The 18657-nt window shown below is 39.9% G+C and overlaps 1 protein-coding gene across 1 annotated transcript in view; it reads left to right on the top strand.

Annotated features, from left to right (window-relative positions):
- Positions 1–735: 735 nt before the first annotated feature.
- Positions 736–18657, top strand: part of LOC105927787 (transcriptional regulator ATRX) — a 31000-nt gene continuing 13078 nt past the window's right edge. The window contains exons 1-13 of the mRNA XM_036143305.1: positions 736–900; positions 3445–3554; positions 3639–3694; positions 4677–4705; positions 4916–5037; positions 5174–5290; positions 5581–5690; positions 7390–7457; positions 7546–9311; positions 10634–10694; positions 16838–16992; positions 17146–17313; positions 17395–17491. Coding sequence (XP_035999198.1) covers positions 887–900; positions 3445–3554; positions 3639–3694; positions 4677–4705; positions 4916–5037; positions 5174–5290; positions 5581–5690; positions 7390–7457; positions 7546–9311; positions 10634–10694; positions 16838–16992; positions 17146–17313; positions 17395–17491 — 2873 coding nt within the window. The 5' untranslated portion in view covers positions 736–886. The remainder of the gene's footprint in view (positions 901–3444; positions 3555–3638; positions 3695–4676; positions 4706–4915; positions 5038–5173; positions 5291–5580; positions 5691–7389; positions 7458–7545; positions 9312–10633; positions 10695–16837; positions 16993–17145; positions 17314–17394; positions 17492–18657) is intronic.

Raw genomic sequence — 18657 nt, 5'->3', positions numbered from 1 at the left:
TAAACGTACACTCCCTTCACGGATGTGACTAAGCGATAAAAAACAAACAAAACGTAACAAAACAGTCTACTGTGCAATGTATAAGAAATGTCCGAAACTTAAAAGAAATTATGTGACAGCTTATCAAAAATAACTAGTTAAAAACAATTGAAAAAGGACTTTAAAATCTCCAATTCAGTTTTTTTAGCATCCATAATCACATAATCACTCAATTTTTCCAGTCTCTTTTTCCAAAGCTTAGGTCGTTCTAAAGCTAAGAAAGTATTGAAAATGCTATTTTATATATATATATATATATATATATATATATATATATATATATATATATATATATATATATATATATATATATATATATATATATATAATTTATGTATTTTGTATTTTCACAAACCTTTTTTTAATCTTACTGTTTTTTTAAATCTTACTTTAATCTTACTGTATCACATTTTGGAATTTGCCATTCACAATACATGACCATGATCTTAAGAAATGAAATAATCTAGGATGGCAAAATCCAATATTAAGTTTTGCTATATTAAATTCAACACATATTAAACAAAGTAGCTTGTAGGACTAACCTTTTATAATACTGAATATGGGCAAAGGACAAAGCTGGAGACGTGAGATCATTTTCGTGAAGGCGTGTCAAAAGGGTTGGGTCTGCAGGTTGGGCACCGGGTTATGTTTCCTCCAGACGGAGGGTGGCGACAGAGATCAACTTTGTGAAAACACACGAAGAAGACGCGTCATATTTTTTTCCCCCTCATGATGTGCTGATTAGCGCCACAGTTTTGCCATAGAAATTTGGTGGAAACCTCCCCCCTACCAAAACAAAACAATGTGACATTTTTGAACGACTTAATCTGGTTTGCTGCTTTGCGACATGTCTGCTCTAAGGTAATAACTGAAGTTTGAAATGAGGGCGCCTCTTGGTGCTTAGCAAGCGTTACGCTAACGTAGCTTAGCCCACTGTTAGCTAACATCTAAGCTAACGGGTAGAAAAATGATTATGTAAAAAAATAAACGATTTAAGCTGTTACACAGTAGCACAGCCTAAATATAGAAAAATGTAGCCACAGACATCTTTTCGTACGTTTTGGAGACGTTTGTGGTTGCATATTTTCTCCCTATTTACTTGGGAGTGAGCTAAGCTCCATGGATATTTTTGATTAAACATTGCCTTGATGTCGTGGGTGTTCAGTATCAAAATTCTTAACACAGTGCAATGTAGTTTCTTAAAATATTTCGTCAAACGAGTGATAAATTGATAGCTTTTGGTCATCTAAATTCATCATGGAACATTTGGAGCTAGAGAATATATATTATTTGCTTTCATTTCAGACTGTATTCTTTTATGAGTAACTTAGATTTCACAGCAGAAGTTGGACTTGCTGATATGTTGTTGACCCGAAACAGACTCATCCTTTGGCTCACTGAAATTAAATATTTATTAGCTCTTCAGAAATATGGAGTGCTATCATGGTTGCTCATAGTGGATAGAATTTAACGGGATGTGGATATATTTGGGATTTTTATTTGAGATGTAATAACCAATTGATCAGAGATGGGGATCCTTGACTGGTTATCCGCATAGGGATGCACAATATGCAGCATATCTATTCTTGCACTATAAGCGTGTGCAATTGTTAATGTCACAAAGAACTGTGTGGAATGAAGTATTTAGTACTGGTGTAGCTATGAAGCTCCATGAACATTGTTGTGATTCATGTGTCTAGGCCAGAAACTCCTTTAAACATATGGGGGACCAATAGGGTTACAGGATATAGAGTCATGCTTAAAGTAGGACTGGGAGATATGGCTTTAAAATAAAATCTCAAATTTTGCAATACCAAATTTGATTGTTTTTTTTTTTCTCCCTTTCGTTTAAAAAAAACAAAAACAAAAAAAACAACACAGAAGTAATTTTTAAAAACCTGCTTTTATTGCCGTCATCTCATCTGGGAGTTTACCTGAATTCAAAGCGCAACTAAATACAAGCTGTGAAACATGGCTGTAGAACAAGATGGCCGGCCCTCCCATCGTAAACAATGAAGAAATAATAGCAAATGTTTGATGCTAGTGGTTTTACACAATGAGCTAGTTTTGAGTATGCATCTAGGAACTGGCAACTCTTCACCTGAGTAACATCAAACTAACTTACAAAACACCAACAAATGAATAAATTAAAGTGCCTCGTCTTAGGGTAAAATAACTTGTCTCTTTAAAGTATCTTGAAAATACACTTTTTTAAACATATATCCCATATTGCATGCTGTTACCAAAACAACTTCCCTTATCAGTACTGATGTAGTGCATGGTTTCAACGTTCATGGAAGCCCAAGGAGTGTGTTGGCAAACAATCAATCTAAACTTTCCAAAAATTAAATCTTCATGAATTGCAGATTCTAATTAATCAATAAAATGTATTTACTGTCCCAATTTAAAGAAATACCAAGCCCTCAATGTAGTCGTACTATAACACCTTCCCTCACTGTCACTATACCTAAGCTCTGTAACATCAGTACTGTCTGGCCCATACATCAGAATTTATGATTATTACTTTCGCAAGTGTTAGGAAATTGCATTTTGCTTACTAATACTATATAATGCCTTTTGTACGGATTCTTATTGTGGAAGAGGCTCACATCACATCTGACACACAAGGTAATACTTGAGATGCTGAAGGTCAAAGAAAGTGGTTGAAGCATTGTAATAACCGATGAAAAAGAAAGGGGCAAGGAAAATTTGGTTTTCACCGTACTTTAGTTGCTGCATCACACCACTTTCTGTTGGATTAAAAACTTCTACCTGTATTTAATCAAAATATTTTTTCTCTTCAGTATATCTTGGTCTTAGGGAAATAAAAATCAAATTGGTCAAATTCAGAATTGGCAGGCCAGACCTCCAAAAAAAAGCACAAATCATGATTGACCAGGAAAAGTCCTGCGGCGATCCGTGCTCCTCTTATTTTGATCGGAACATGTGATAATCAGTAATTAATGCAGCGAGTTATGAATGCACATTATTGTAAACATCTTTAAGTAGAATTTGGATGGATGTCTCCTGAAGTGTGGTAGCCTGCCATATATAGCAGCCAATTAATCCTTTCTGGTAGCGAGATTTACCACATTTCAATTGCAAAAAAATAAAATAAAAGGTTGTTCCTCAGTTTTCTTAGAAAATCCCAGATTTATCAGGTTTCACTCATCATTTGCTCTGTGATGCTGAAAGACGATACTTAGAAACGTTATCATCAATATTCTAAACTAAACCCATCAACAAACCCATCTAGAATTTGTCAGAGAATATTAAGTTACAACGTAAAGCCTTGTAGTAAGTAAATATTTTACCAATTCCAATTTTTAACTATATATCTCACAATTTAAACTTTAACCCTGATGATATGCTTGTTTAATATGACGCCTAATTTCCGTTTCACAGAGGTACGTCCAGCAACAAGCTGAATCTATTGGTCGACAAGCTTCATGAATATTTGGCTCATTCCTGCATCGAGGACAGCAATGGCTCCCCAACATCAGAGGACTCGAATGGTACATCCTTTTTACATAAACTGAATCAAAAGTAAACTTTGTGGACATATCCTTCAACAAAACTTACTGATCATCTGTTTACAGGTCAAACAAACAAACCGTTTTCTGTGGGGAACACAAGAATGGATAATGTTACAGAGGTAAATCGTCTTGGGTTAGTTAGGGTTAGAGGATATTTTGTTTTATGCCGTGGCAAAACAAATTATCCAGATAACAGTCATGATCATTTGTCCTGACTGGCCCAGCAATAATTACTATACACTCCAATTGATGACATTTGTAAATCCCAAAAACTGGGACAATTTTTCCACTTACATCAAATTTGCCATGATGTATTAGTTATAACTGTTTCAAGACCAACCTACTTGTTAGCCAATATTAGAAGAACTGGGATTTTAGGGGAAATAAATATCTGTTTTATATCTTTCTATCATAGTATTTAGCACTTTAAAGGGGACATATCTTGGCAATTCCACTGTTTAGCCCTTCAAATAAATTGTGTTGTGTACTTGGAGTGCAGGAAATTCGAATGTTGACTGTCTCGGTGCTGCATAGATATATCTTTATATTATTTTTGGGTCATATTTTTCAAGTCGTTCAGTTTTCTATTATGTTTTTTGAACAATTACTAGCTTTAAGCAAAAATTACAGTATTTTGCCGCAGAGCTGCTAAACAAGGCCATGGAGGTCCGGCTGCCATTTTTGTGTCTTGGAGTAATTTATAGTCCAAGCTGAAGGATGCATAAACTACAAGTGGATAAGTGTGCGGTTGCTCATTACACCGCCCCCCCAGCATACTACAAAAATGGCCGATCGGGGGGGAGTGAAAGGCTGTGTGACGTGGAGGGGGCGGGGTGTGAAGTGCCTCCTTTAGATTTAAAGAGACAGCACCAAAACGAGTTGGCCGGGACCAGGTAAAATGGGAAATGTGGGGGTAAATTAACCAGGAGTTCAGACCAAAACATTGCATCTCCACTTTATAAAGACCACTACTGAATGATTTCAGTGGGACAAAGAAGCACTGAAAAGCATGATGGGTCCCCTTTAATTTTTAATAATTTTTAAAAACTTAAAAAAACACCACTTGTTTAAAGTAAACTGAGACTCTGTCTTGTTTTGCAGACTGGCCTGGACACTAGATACTCAAGGAGGTGAGTTTAATGTTCATTTATGCCAGTTAAGTTAAGAAAAAAAAAGTTCCTTTAAAACCCAATTTGAAAATTCTGCTAAGAAAGAAATATATTTTAATTTCAACCCGGGGGATTGGTATGCATTTGCTTTTTTATTACAGTCTGTTGCATTTCTGCTGTTGTAAAGGTTTGTAATTTGTATTTTATTTTTTTATTTTCCTGATATTTTAGAAAACCTTCAGTAGTTGTGAAGCATTCTGGACTGGATGAATCTGGAGACTCAAACGCAAGCGAAGACTTTGATCTTCCTGTCACCTCAAATGGTCACCCTGATGTCAATAGATTGCCTAAAGGTAGGTGTTGCTGTTTTACACCGCTTTGCTCGGTTTGTGAAAACATTAACTTTCAACAACGCACAACTGAACTGACATTGATACATATCCGTTTAGATAGAAACTGTATTGGACTGAATAGTTTTGGTTGTAACAGGTACCGTGCTGGTCAGACCTGAGCCAGTGGACAATGGAAGAGATGAATTCAGAGGTCCAGAGTTTCGTAGTCGCAAGCCAGGAGTCCTTCGGAGGGAGTTTTCAAAGAAACGTTCAGGTCAGCTGCTGCTCGGGTGAAATGTTTCTCATCTTTATGAACACCAGAGGCAACAATCTCAATAACCAGTTTGTTACTCCAATCAGTTTATGACATTAAAATAACCATCTGTTGTTTTTTTCTTAAACAATGTTTTTGATTGAAAAGTGGGATTTTCATTTGACTTGTTATTTTGTTCAAGATAACTTTATGTTGCTCTAAATATTCGCTCATGTCTTCAAATTAATCCCTAATCTAACAAATGGCATATATGGCATATTGTTGCTAATGATAGCGCTGTTGTTTCTCAGGAGGGCAACACGTGGGAATTGTGTCTTGCACTGCGTGTGGCCGACAAGTTAACCATTTCCGGAGAGATTCCCTTTATCAACACCCGGTTCTGAAAGTACTAATTTGCAAGGTGAGTTTCAGTCCTGGCACCTAAGAACAAGGGAAACCCAAAACAAGAAAGGTTGTTGTGATCAAATTGTCATATTTGATTCCTTTTATTCCGTTTATAAGCATCCTTGGTAAAAACAAAACATAAATAACTTGAAAACAAATATATTTTTGACTTTAATGACAATGATGGAATGATTATCAAAATCTTTTATTATTGGATTAATAAATCCAATAATTTCCCCTGCTTTTTTTCTGTGTCTTTCTTGATAGCAAGTCTTGGTATGATCTTAAGACTAAAGTCCAGACTGACTGGCTTCCCTGTGAATTGCTTCCTTTTAATAATTTTACTGAGGTTAATTTGATTTTCTGTGTAGATTTTCATGCTCTAATTACCCTGCTGTTATATTAGTATATGCGATTAAAACCCATGAAATGAAGCCAGCTATTATGCATTACTGCAAAATTCTTGACATTCTTCCAAATATGCAGGACCAAACATTACAACAGTACACAAAGAATTGACCGAACCATTATTAACAGACTTCACAAGGGAGGCCAGCGGGCCCGGTGTCCTCTATTGGCCCCTGTGCTCACTGCCCAAAACCATGGAGCTCGATTGGCATCGGTAGAGAACGCCAGAATGGGTCGGTTCTGCACAGGCGTCCTGTTCTTTTCCCACATAGAGAGCAGGTTCAATCTGACGTGTAAGGGTCTGGAGACGTTATGAACGGCTATCACATTAGCCGTTTCATATCGCTGTGGATGTCCAGCAGTATGATTGCATCTTGTAGCAAATGAAAACCTAAAAGTTAGTTCCCAGCAAAATAGAATATCGACAGTACGAAGCTTACACGAAGTTCGATTGGATCAACAGACAGTTGGCATGTCTATAATGGATTATATTATTGAATTTGAACAGCGATACTAGTTACATAAATTCAAAATGGAGCTACCAGATGCAGTGTTAGCATTCAAGCTACCTAAAATGTAGTTTCTGAACAAAATAGAATATGGCATAAAAGCAATAAAATATGAATTATTTCTACTGAATCATTAACCTACTGAGAAATATGCTCACACTATACGGTATAGTGTGCACAACTCAATAAGTCAATGCTTCTTTTGTCTGAATTACTCATAGTGGCCGAATATGAAGTTGACCAGCCTCTTCTTTAATTTTTTTTCTTCTTCTTGTGTTTATATTAGTAAGCTTAAATCCTTGTAAAGCATTCTGTGTTACCCATCGTGCATTACCCAATACATGGTTGGTGCTACACACATTTTTTTTTTCCAGTGATTTGAGCATTTGCACTTACTCCCATGGTGCAGAGACCTCCCAATCTGTGTGGCACTTTTATCCCCTGATGTCTTCAGTCTCATAGTCGGTACATGTGCTCTGTTTGGCATGTTGAGGTTGGGAAGAAAAGATATTTTATTTAGCTGTAGATCAAGAGGCTTGAGGTGTTTTGATGCCATTTCATGTCAGCGCTGCCTATAAAGTTTGGTAATCTGAACAACAATGGTGGACCACTAAATTCTTTTTCTCTTGTGGTGCAGTACTCAAATTCCTTTTATATAGCCCGTAGGACATTCAAATGGGCAGCCATAAATCTCTGTGAAAGTTTTTTTTTTTGTTGTTGGGTGTACTTGGTTATAGAAACGTTTTCCATCCCTGTTCCATAACTTGCTGAAAGCATCGTTTTGTTTTGTTTTGTCAGGCGTGCTACAAATACTACTCAAGTGACGATATCAGCAAGGATGGAGATGGGATGGACGAGCAGTGCAGGTGAGATTTCTGGACTATTTCAGGTGAAATATTAAGCCTGGAGCGCAACAAGCTGCCGTTTACCTTGCTCCCTGTGTTTCCCGTGCAGGTGGTGTGCTGAAGGAGGCAACCTGATCTGCTGCGACTACTGCAGCAACGCCTTCTGCAAGAAGTGCATTCTCAGAAACCTGGGACGGAAGGAGCTGTCCAGCATCTTGGAGAGCAAATGGTACTGCTACGTGTGCAGCCCAGAGCCGCTGTTCGACCTGGTGATGGCGTGCGACACCGTCCTGGAGAACGTGGAGCCCCTGTGGTCCCAGCAGCGGAGGAGGAACCGAGCGGAGCCGGAGAAGTCGGAGCTGTACCACGCGCTGTCGCCGCGCCTGCCGCAGAACATCCCGTTGGACAAATGGGATCACAGTGGCATGGACGGCAGCGTGGTCTTCAACTACAACAGCCTGCAGGTTTCTAAAGATGTGACCAAAAAGGCCAAACATCTGGTAGACTCGACTAACGCCGTGAACCAAACCTTCATCGGTTTCATAGAGACGGTCACGGCGAACCCACAAGCGCCTCGTGTCCGCGCCGCGTACCTGAACTCCTTCTTAGCCGTAGTTAAAGGCCTGCGGAAGTCTCTGGCGGCGCTGGAGGACAGCCTTAAAGAGGAGTTTAGTGACCTGGATGTGGCGAGCAACTGGGAGAAGATCCTCAGCAAAGATTGCAACCACCTCCTGACAAACGCAGGCACGGAGCTGGACCGGTCCGACGAAAGGCGCCTGAGTGGCTTGCAGAAACTGGCCGCCGAGCACTTTGACGACAACGACTCTGACTCCAAAGGGTACATTGACCTAACCGTCTCAGACGACTGCTCCGGGAAGGAACTGGACCCGTGTCCTCAGAACATCGGCCTGAAGCCGTGCTCCAGCGAGGTGGACATGTCGAAGAAGCTCATCGTCCAACTCACACCTGTGCCCGTGGAGCAGAAACAATCACCCGGCGTCCCCAACATGGAGGACGGCTTCCCAGAGGAGGGGAAAAAGTCCAAGGAGAAGGATGTGTCCGAAGATGAAGAAAGAGGCAAAGCAAATGTGAAAGATGAGAGACCCATCGACAACACTAACACGCCCCTCTTCCTGAAGGAGAAGCAGGGCAACAGGCGGTCCCCCCGTTTGAAGACCACTCCGTTGCGGCGGCAGAGTGACATCATACCCAAGCCGTCGCTCTCGGGAGGAGACAGCGAGAGCGACTCTGACCCCGAGGAGACGGCCAACGCGGTCCCCGCCACGGACAACGACGAGCAAAACCTGAGCAGGTCGAGAGACGACTCCGACTCGGACGAGGTCCCCGCCGCGCTGCTGGAGCGGGCGGCGATGACGCAAAGCTCGGACGAGCCTCAGAGCGACCAGGACGGGAGCGAAGCGCCGCCCGAGAAGGTGGCCAAGAAATGTCTGTTTTGGCTCACCAAGAACAGCCCCATGTCGCCCGAGAGCCTGCGGCGGAAACGCAAGATGCTGGACCGCTCCTCCGAGTCCGAGCTGAGCAGCAGAGCGGTGAAAGCTCGCCAGGAGAGCGGCACGGACTCCTCCAGCGACGATCAGGACCCTCAGAAGGAAATACAGCACCTGAGTACGGTGAGGACAATCGGGAAGCCTCACCTCAGGAGGAGAGAAGAGGAAGGCGGGGTGAGGAAGCAGAAGAGGATGCAAACCAGGAAGTCTAAGGGGAAACCTCCTCAGGACATGACTGACTCGTCGTCTTCGCTGAGCGACGACGAGCAAGACGACGACTCTGAGAGCGACATGAGCGACCAGAAGATGAAGCCAATCACAGAAGACGTGGCGTCGCTCGGAGTAGCAGCTTTCCAACAATCATCAGGTGAGCCTTTCTAACAGGGCTGGCTTATAAAAAAATCCATTTCCCAATTCTGAATCCATTCTCTTATAATTCCTAAAGCTCATTTATTCACATAACCAAAGATCCATTTCAAAATAAAAATTAATTTTCCACTGTGAACTTAAATGTGTGAGTCGGCACTTCCAGCATTACTTTATTGGTTTGCTGTTAAATGCTAATATGATAATAGTATCAATGTGTTGCATAACTACGCAGTCATTTTAATTCAGCTAAGAAAATGTTTTTAATACCAGCAATCTAATTTGAGATCGAAGCGAAAATAATCGATTATAAATCTTAAGAATCAAAGCGATTCTTGAAATACTCAGCCCTGCTTATTACAAATGGTATTCTTATTTAATTTCTTATGATTTAAACTGTGCTAAAAATAAATATAAACAGAAATGACAGCTTGCAAGTGGGATTTATCTAACTTGGCGCAGTGCTTCCCAAATGGGAAAGAAAAGTTCGGAGACATTTGGGATGAGGGCTTGAATGGTCACAACGTTGGTCCAGCAGGAATATTATGAGATCTTGAGTCACAGGTTCTGAAAGAGGAAAATAAAAATGAGGATGCTTAAAACTGAGTTAATAATGTTCCTTACAGTAGTATTCATAGCCCTTTTCAAATCGTCAACTCTGGAGGAGCTGCAGATGACCTTAGCTCAGGTGGAGGAATCGGATAGAAAGACAGCTTACTAGTCGCATTTGGGGAAATGTGGCCAAGAAGAAAGCCGCTGTTGAAAGAATGGCACAAGAGCTGCGTAGAAGACGCAGCAAACACGTCTTCTGTCTTTTTGACTTAAACGTTCAATGATCTTAAACATATCAATCTTTGCTAATGGCTATTTGCATTACTTTTCAGCCTCTCAGGGAGGGTTTTGTCTGGTCCATTATAGCAGCTACATGGTAATTTACATCGTTCAGTAAAGTGGCTATCTGCCTTTTTTGACTCGAACATTTAAATCTAATCAGACGCTAAGGAGGGCCACGTTCACGCTTTTAGCGTCTCAGGAAGTGGCGTCAGTGCGTTCAGCTGTTTGAACATTACGCCCCGTATCTGGCCGTGTTTCGTGTGTGAACTCTGGCCGTAGCCAACGGGAAGGTGGATGGAGCTGAATAGAATAGCCTGGTAAAAGTCCTGACGAAAATCCAACGTGGATAATGTGGGGTCGTATATAAAGGTGGTTTTGTGTTTCACACTTCAAATGAACAAAACACAGTGTGCCGTATTGGGAATGGATGCTTTCTGTAAAGGAACCTGGACCAGATCTTTAAAAGGTGTTTCCTTTTTCTGTTTCAAGGCGATGAAGAGCAGTCTGGGCCCTCGTGGGCAGCAGAAGACGACGAAGATCCTGAAAATAGGTACGGTTCTAAAAGCCCGGAAGTCAAGTTTGTAAAAGAGTCTAGCTGTAAGAGAAAGGATGGAGCTTCCAATCCTGGTTTGCGAGCGAAACCTGGCAACGCCCAAGTGATTAGGACTGAGCTGCGGTCTTTTCAGACACGGCCTAAACGTAGCTGCAGAGCCCCGATAATCAAATACACATTTTAGCTGAAGAAGTTCACGGTTGTGTCAGATTTGACTCAACTCATAGCCGCTTTGTGACTTATTATCTAGATTGTCTCTGTCTTATTTTCTCTATATAATAATCTAACTACTAAAGGTAAACACATTTTTATGATATATTATTGGATTATTTAATGTAAACATGGCTATTTCCAACAGTTAACCAAAAGAGAGATTTGACTTGAGGAGCAAAAACTCGAAAACGACTGAAATTTTTTTGTTTTTTAACCGCCTTTACTGACTTGTCTGTTTATGCAGCTCAGGTTTGTTTTCACCCACTGTAATCTGAATGAAATAAACTGTGTGGTTCTGTTTGTTCAAAATGCACAGTTATTATCCACCATATACAGTACCTAAACTTTAATTTGCAGTTGAAGTATAAAGTTCGAAACCTGCGTGCAAAAATGTTATTATTTTCTTTTTATATAAGTTAAATTAAATTTAAATTCAATATGTTTTACTTTTTGAAAATAATTACGAAACGCATTTTTTTGGACTAAATTTGAGAAAGTCGTGCACAGTTGCAGGTCTGATGAAATGAAAGCCTTTATACTTCACCTGGGTCCTAATTGGGTCTTGGTTCTGGTGTGGCAACTGAATTATATCCAGGTTATATGAAGGTTATACATTATTCATTTCTTAATTAGTATCAGGTTCATTTAATTTAATTTTTAATATATTTTGTGTTCCAAAGTTCTATTATTTTCACAAGTTATATTGTTTGTTTTTCCATAATCATTAGAAGAGGTTATGGCGTTTTTACATAAATGCTTTGAGAAGCCCCATATTAACAGGAAATGTTAGGACTAATTGTGACCTTTTCTAAGACAGGAAGTTTTAAGACATTAGTTAAAAATCAGCCTTTAGTCTTAACCAAAACACACATCCACAACTGAGGATTACTGGTGTTGAGTTCTGTCATCTTAGGTGGTTTTACTTCCTGATTAAAATTCCCGATTTAACTTTGAAATGGTTTTCATCATTCAGCTCAAAGGGCTATTTTCTCTTTGCCACCAGGAATGATTATTTAATTTAATTTTGACTTGACAACACTGATACTAAAACAGGAGATTTTTTCCATTAAGTATCCCAATTACCGTAGTCATCGCAAAAATACATTTTTGGTCAGTGTAGAATTTGCTAGCCCCACTTTGTTTTCGCACTCGTTTTATTTTGGGGTTGTATTTTGTTTTTGTTTCGCAAATGAAATGTTTCAGAATGTTTAACGTATTGAAAACATAAATTTGGTATAGAATAGGATTGTCACAATACAGAAGTTTTAAACTGGATCGCGATGCTAAGAAAAATACTCAATCCCTGATGCCATTTTTGATACCAAAGGATTTTTTTGAAGGCCCTGGCTAAGAGCAGAAAAATAATTATTTACAATGCGACAAACTTTAAATTTCGTCATTTCATAGAACCAATAAGTAGAGGACAATTTAGCCCTTAGTTTAATAAATAAATACTCAGTGTCTCTTCCCTGTTTGGCCAAGCAGTAGACAAGACAATAGTTAGTATAAGTGTTAATATTTATGGAAGCGTGTAGCTTTGACTCAGTTGTGCAGTTATTTTAGCTCATAATTGCATATCTGTGCCACTGTGTGCTACCATTTGTCTGTTCGTTTGCTGATGATGCAAATAAATTTTACGTCTGAGGGAAGAACAAAGAATCATTCTGAGCTAAGATGTTTTTTGTTTTTTTAAAACAAACAAGGATCTGGTCCATGCAAATGTATTCAGCAGTGGCTCTGTGCAATTTCTGCCTTGCTGGTAATATTGCAGAATATTTTCTTTATTGATAGATAGATAGCAGCAGCAGGGTTTTTACTTTTTTTTTTATCCAACTCTGGCTCCACCATGATCTCTGTTACTTTTAGCCACATTCACCTTCAGTGCCTTAAAAACCAAACGGTGGCGTGACGGAGGCGACCCACAGACCCCGTCATTGGTGGCTAGTATTTAAACGGACAGTGTTAGCTTATGTAGCCCGGCAGGTTGCTTGTTACATGAGCTTTTTATTTATTTTTATTTTTTTTACGTTGCTTTCAAACATCAGTGTTGTAGGGTTACCTCGTAGTGTTAGTTTAGCATGTAGCACCGTTCAGCTTTTATTGTTTGTCGTTGTCCGTCTGCCCGACGGGCAGCACAACGCTTCTGTGTTCGTCCTGTGGATGAAGAGGGTCTCCGGGAAGAAGTGCGACGATTTGGGCGACTGGCTCAGTTTATATGGATTTTTGACGTAAATGAATACCTTTGAATGATTCATTCGTATCGACTATATCGACGACCCCAGTGTAGACTTATCCCGTGGAAGTTTGATCAGTTTTGGATTTTTAACCAGAGGTGGTCCAAGGCAGGCTAGACTCATTTAGTGACTGAAACGCCCTTTTTTTCCTCTCAAAGAGGAAGATCCAAGGCAGTACTGGTGGTGTTGGTGGCCAGTCGTTAGCAAATCACATTTTTCTCAGTGTTAACAAATCGTTTTAGTCTCATCGGTCACTTTATCACCATGTTTTAACCTACCAGGTACCCAGAATGCTGCCAGATAAACAACTGAAGAGGCGGTTTCTGTGCTTTTGTAACTTGTCCTATTAGCTCTCTCAGCACAGCGGGCCATCTCAAGGACTACTTCCTTTCTTACGTCACAGTAAGAGTCTCAAGCATTAACGAGCTTCAGTCATTCCCACTTACAGTGGGAGCTCAACGTTACATCCGGTAGACTCATAATGACAGGCTTCCTTTTGACCAAAGGTACCGTGTCTGTTCCTCGTGGCCACGCCTTATCCCAGCGCAGTACTCCTGGCCGCCATGTTTTGGAGATAACGAGAAAAATCTGCAACAGCGACAAACAATGACGGTATTTGTTTTGTTGTGAAAACAGGCTATTTTTCACGGTCCCGGCTCCCGTAGCAGGCGGGTCTCTTTGCTTACGTTGTCTGAGTCAGAGCTTGTGATGCAAAACTACTTTTGGGGACGCTAAGGCGTGTCGACATTTCTCTCCATCTTATGCATTTATAGATTTGTTTTTTGGTTTTTTTTGTAGCACTAGTGGCTTGTGTTTTTTCAAAGTTAGCTGACAGGAAAGGGGGTTTGATAGAGGGGTCGTGCTCACTACCCGTGCGCCATCGGAGCACGCCCCCATCTCATGCATTTAAAAACAGAAGCAGCACGTGTCACAGTATCACGTACTCCACCGGTTTAACGAGATAGAAACACTGACAGGAAATTCCAGCAACTTTCACTACGTTCAATTAACGCGAGTCAATTAGAGAACCTTTGGCTCCGACTTGTTGCGTTTCTGAATGGGAGCTCATAGAAAGCAAACATTGGAGAACGCACCGTTACACCCGCAGATGTTTGAGCAACACCAACGGTGCCGTTCACTTTAACAAACATGCAGCACTGCTCTAAGGTTTCCTTTCCTTTTTTTTTTTTTATAGCGTTGCGTTTGAAACACAGAAGCTCAAAGTGCAGCAGGCGCTTTGGAGCATTTCAGCAGATCATATATAAACTTTAATCAGCTACATCCATCTGGTTGGGGTTTTGCTCCCCTGTCCAGGAAGGCTCTGACCAATCAGGAGGCAGAGGAGGTCGTTCTGAGGATCCCGTAGCAGGATCTTAGCGATGGGTAGTTTAGTCGGTGTGCGTCCCTCAGATTTTATTAGTTGCTTATTTGGGACTGTCGACACCAGTTGAACATCTTAGACTCAGTGTTTGTTCTTTGGAGCACTTTGACAATTGAGAACCTGTGAAATATGATTTTTCTTTTAAATATCATTTTAAAGAAACCTATTCTAAATGAATATAATATAAGTTTTAAATGAAATATCTATGCAATATAAAGTCGTGAAGCAAGAAGACTGAAAACAGCGGCAGCCTCGATTCTCTTGCCATATCAGCAGCGACCTCCACGCTTGCTGACTCTCGGTAAGAGCTCATGTTGTTACCGGGCAGATTTTGGAACATGCTTAATGTGCTTGGGTCCGCCAAACTTTCACTATGTAGTGGCCGGTCGGCTAAAAAAATACTAAACGGTGAGCTAGAATGCGATGAGACGTTGTGTTTGGTGTTTCTTTGTGTGCTTGCAATTAAACGTCTTGAAGTTCTTCCTATGGTGAGAATAGGGTTCCAGTTGTCACAACCCATCTTTTCTTTTATGGTGCTTCCTTTGGTTTTCATAATAATCTATTCATATTACATTATTGTTATTTAATTGTTTGGTCAACTCCTGTCCAAAGGAGGATTTTCTGTCTCTTTGACAGGTTTGGTGTTGTTTTTTTCCATGTTTTGCAACCACTTTCTATACACAGAGTATACATTTCTGCTGACCATTAAAATCAACCATTTATAGAATTATCATTGTTATTGCTAAATGTGCGGACCTAAATTCTGCCTATCTGGAAAACCAACTTTTACTACTGATACGCAGATGAGTTTTCCGTCCAGGTCAGTGCTTTGAGAAATTACCGGCAACTTTGTATATATCTGGGAATTGAGAGTGGGCTGTGAAACACGACTTATAAAATGTAAACAACCAAATTTCCACAATGCCTTTAACGACATCCATGTTTGTTTCTCGTGTTTTTCCAGGTTGGAATATCTGACAGCACAGCAGTGAAAGCAATGCTGTTAGGAAACAGTCGCTTAATCTGGGATATTAGTCTCCTAAAAGACCCCGTTTGTCCATTTCCCCCCCCCCTTCCCCCCCTTCCAGTAGTCTGTTTTAGTCGTAGTGGTAGTTCTAGTACATGTAGATGAACATGGTCAGCAGAAATGTAAACTTAATGTCGTTTGTGGTTATTTGCTTCAACTAAACGGATATTGTAGAATCGCAGCATGTGATCGTCACTGGCAGTCCATGAGCGTTAGCGGCGATCAACAGTATATTGCTATTTAGATTGTCTTTTTTCTAAGTTAAATCAAGAATGAAGGTGCTTTTCTTTTACCTCTGCTGTAACTACTGTACTTTTTTGTGTGTTAGTAATAATCAAATCTAATAATTGTTAAACACTTGTGGGGGGAGTGAACGGCATTAAAAACCCCACCTTCAGGTCAGGATGTGACCCGTTTGAGAATGAATTCACAATAAAATCGAACAGTCCATCAAATGAAGTACAGGAGTTCGTCTGCATATTTTTATGTAGCTGTATATATTTTTGACCATTCCCAACACCATACAGTGTTGAAACCAAATGCTTTTTACAACTGTTAAATCGGCCATGTTGTAATTTGTAACCTTCCTGGGATAAATTCCTTTTTTTTATTTTATTTTATCTAAACCTTCAGAATGAACTTCTGTGTGTTGGACTTTTGTGCCTTTTTTAAGAAAAAAAAAAAAAATGATTTAGGCTTCTTTCTTTGTTTTAAATTTGCGAGTCTCACGAAGTTGGCGCCCCCTCTGGTCAGTGCTGAACATCGCTGATCAGGTGATTCGGAAAAAGTCAAGAAAAGTCAGTTTGTCAAAATAAAATTGTTACTTTTCACTCAGAAACAAGCATGAAAAGAAAATGTAATCCTCTGTTTTGCTTAAAAGCACAAAAATAGAGATTTTTTTTTTTTAATTTTGTCTGGTAACATTAATTGTTGTAATAAATATTTACTTTTAAAATGTCTCTGCCTCCTGTTTTATCCTTTATGCTTCTATTTTGGTTGCCTTACTTATTGGGCTGTGTCAAATGTTATGACTTTATAAAGTTTTAATTAGAAAAATCAGTTTGAATCTGTGTAAAGCAGATTTAATTGATTTAGTCTTTACAGACCATTTTCTATTACTCAGGACAAGTGGCACCGGGCCATTATAGATATTTTATTTACCCCGTCCTTTTTTTATTTTGATGTTTTTTTTTTCCATTTTTATTATATTAAATCTGTAAAAAATGATTTACATAATTCAAAAATAAACTACAGGTGCCTTTTCCTTGTGTTTTACTTTTAAAAGAATCGCTAAGATATTGCTATTGGCCCAAATTAAAGCCAACCTCTCTTCGGATGGGGACATTTCTTCTGAAGGGGAAACTCAGGAGGATCAGTCTGACTCGGATGGCGACGGGGAACCTAGTCAAGGCAATGAGGATAATGCGACAAATGAACACGGTATGTCACCCAGCTTTTTGTAAGAAGAAATAAATCTAGTTTTAGTGTTTAGTCGGCGCTAAGCACAACATTTCCTTTTGGCACCAGTCCTTTTTTTGGTCAGTTTGGGCTCCAAACAGGTAGATATGATGGTAGATTATATCTCTGCTGCAGGAGAGGACCAGGCTTCATCAGACAACATGCTTGATGAGCCAAAGTCCACACACCCTCTTCTCCGCCACAAGCTCTCACTAGATGAGGGAGCTTCAAGTGACAAGGCAGAGCCTGAGGGTGAAGTAGGGATGCAGATGAAAAGAAGAACCAAGCGGAAACGGCCTTTTTGTAAGCGCACACGTGACAAAAAACAGGTGAAGGAGGAATAAAAAATTTGCTCCTAATGGTTAGTTTTTATCTTCTGTCAAGCTGGCAGTGAAGGTTATAGTGAAGGTAGTGATGCGATGGAGATGAGCGAGGTGCTGAGCGAGTCCGAGGATGAGGCTGGTGATGACGGACTTCACAGGTACGTAATTCCCTCATGCCACTGATGTCATGAAGCAAAGGATTTTATTGTCTTTGATGGTAAAAATGAGAAATTTGCAGATGCAGTGAGGTAAGAACTTCACAAGCGCACATCATGGTCCTGTATGATTTAAAGGCTTTAATGATACATTTGACTCATTGCCTTTCAAGGTGGAAGGATAATATCGCAATATAAAAAAAAAAAAAGCTATTGGGTGCATAAATATGAGTTTGACGGGGAATTTCTCTAATCCGCTCAGAGTCAAATTTCTACAAACTGGCTCAAATGTTTACATACCCTCGCTCCCACTAATGCTGTTTTTAGGTAAATGTCCCTTAGCAAGTTACAGAGAAAGCACAGACTTTGTAGCCATGAGCTACAAAGAGCTTCTGGCATAATTCTTGACACCCGTTCTTATCAGAAATACTTGCACAATGAATCGTTTGGCTTCTTCTCGCTGACTCTAATTGTAAACATAGTCCATTCATTTTCAATGGGGTTGAAGTCAGTGCCGTTTCCTGAAGCCTAATCATAGCCTGGTTTGGGGTCATTGTCCTGTTGGAGCAACTCATTGTATCAGTTTCAAACATCTAGCTGTTGATTTGAGGAGAATGTGAGACATTCAAATGTTTTTCACCTTCAATATAATTTTATTGATTTTCGTCCAATACGCAGATACCACTAACAGGGAAACGTGCTACCACCACTATGTATGACAGTCATTTTCTTACATTTGAAAGTAATTTCTAAAACATACTTTATAGACATTTTAGTCTCATCTGAAGGTGTTTAGTCCAGCTAAGCAGGCAGCTGGAAATTTTTGTTGACTTTGGTGGGCTTCACATTTATGGAACTGACTTCTCTGTGAACGGTGACACTGGTGCTCCAGGGTCGTCCCCCGAGTTTATGTCAGGTGCTTGAAACTTTCACAGCTTGGGTGTTTAAACAGGACATTAATCCTGGACACTAATCACAGCTTGGTTTTGAACTGAGTAGAGCCGGGTTACTGTATGTGGAGCGACCGAGGCACTTATAGGCAGGTCTGTGCCACAAAAATATGATTTAAATTCACTTTAAAACATCAGACGAGATAATGTCCGTAAGCTAGTGATGGTTAGGAAGAAACGCGCGGTTTCTCACCAACTTGCTAAGTTTCATACAAACTA

The sequence above is a fragment of the Fundulus heteroclitus genome, chromosome 11 (genome assembly GCF_011125445.2).
Source record: "Fundulus heteroclitus isolate FHET01 chromosome 11, MU-UCD_Fhet_4.1, whole genome shotgun sequence".
NCBI classification, from domain to species: domain Eukaryota; kingdom Metazoa; phylum Chordata; class Actinopteri; order Cyprinodontiformes; family Fundulidae; genus Fundulus; species Fundulus heteroclitus.
Note: the sequence above shows the minus strand (reverse complement) of the source record. Positions and strands in the feature narration are given on the sequence as shown.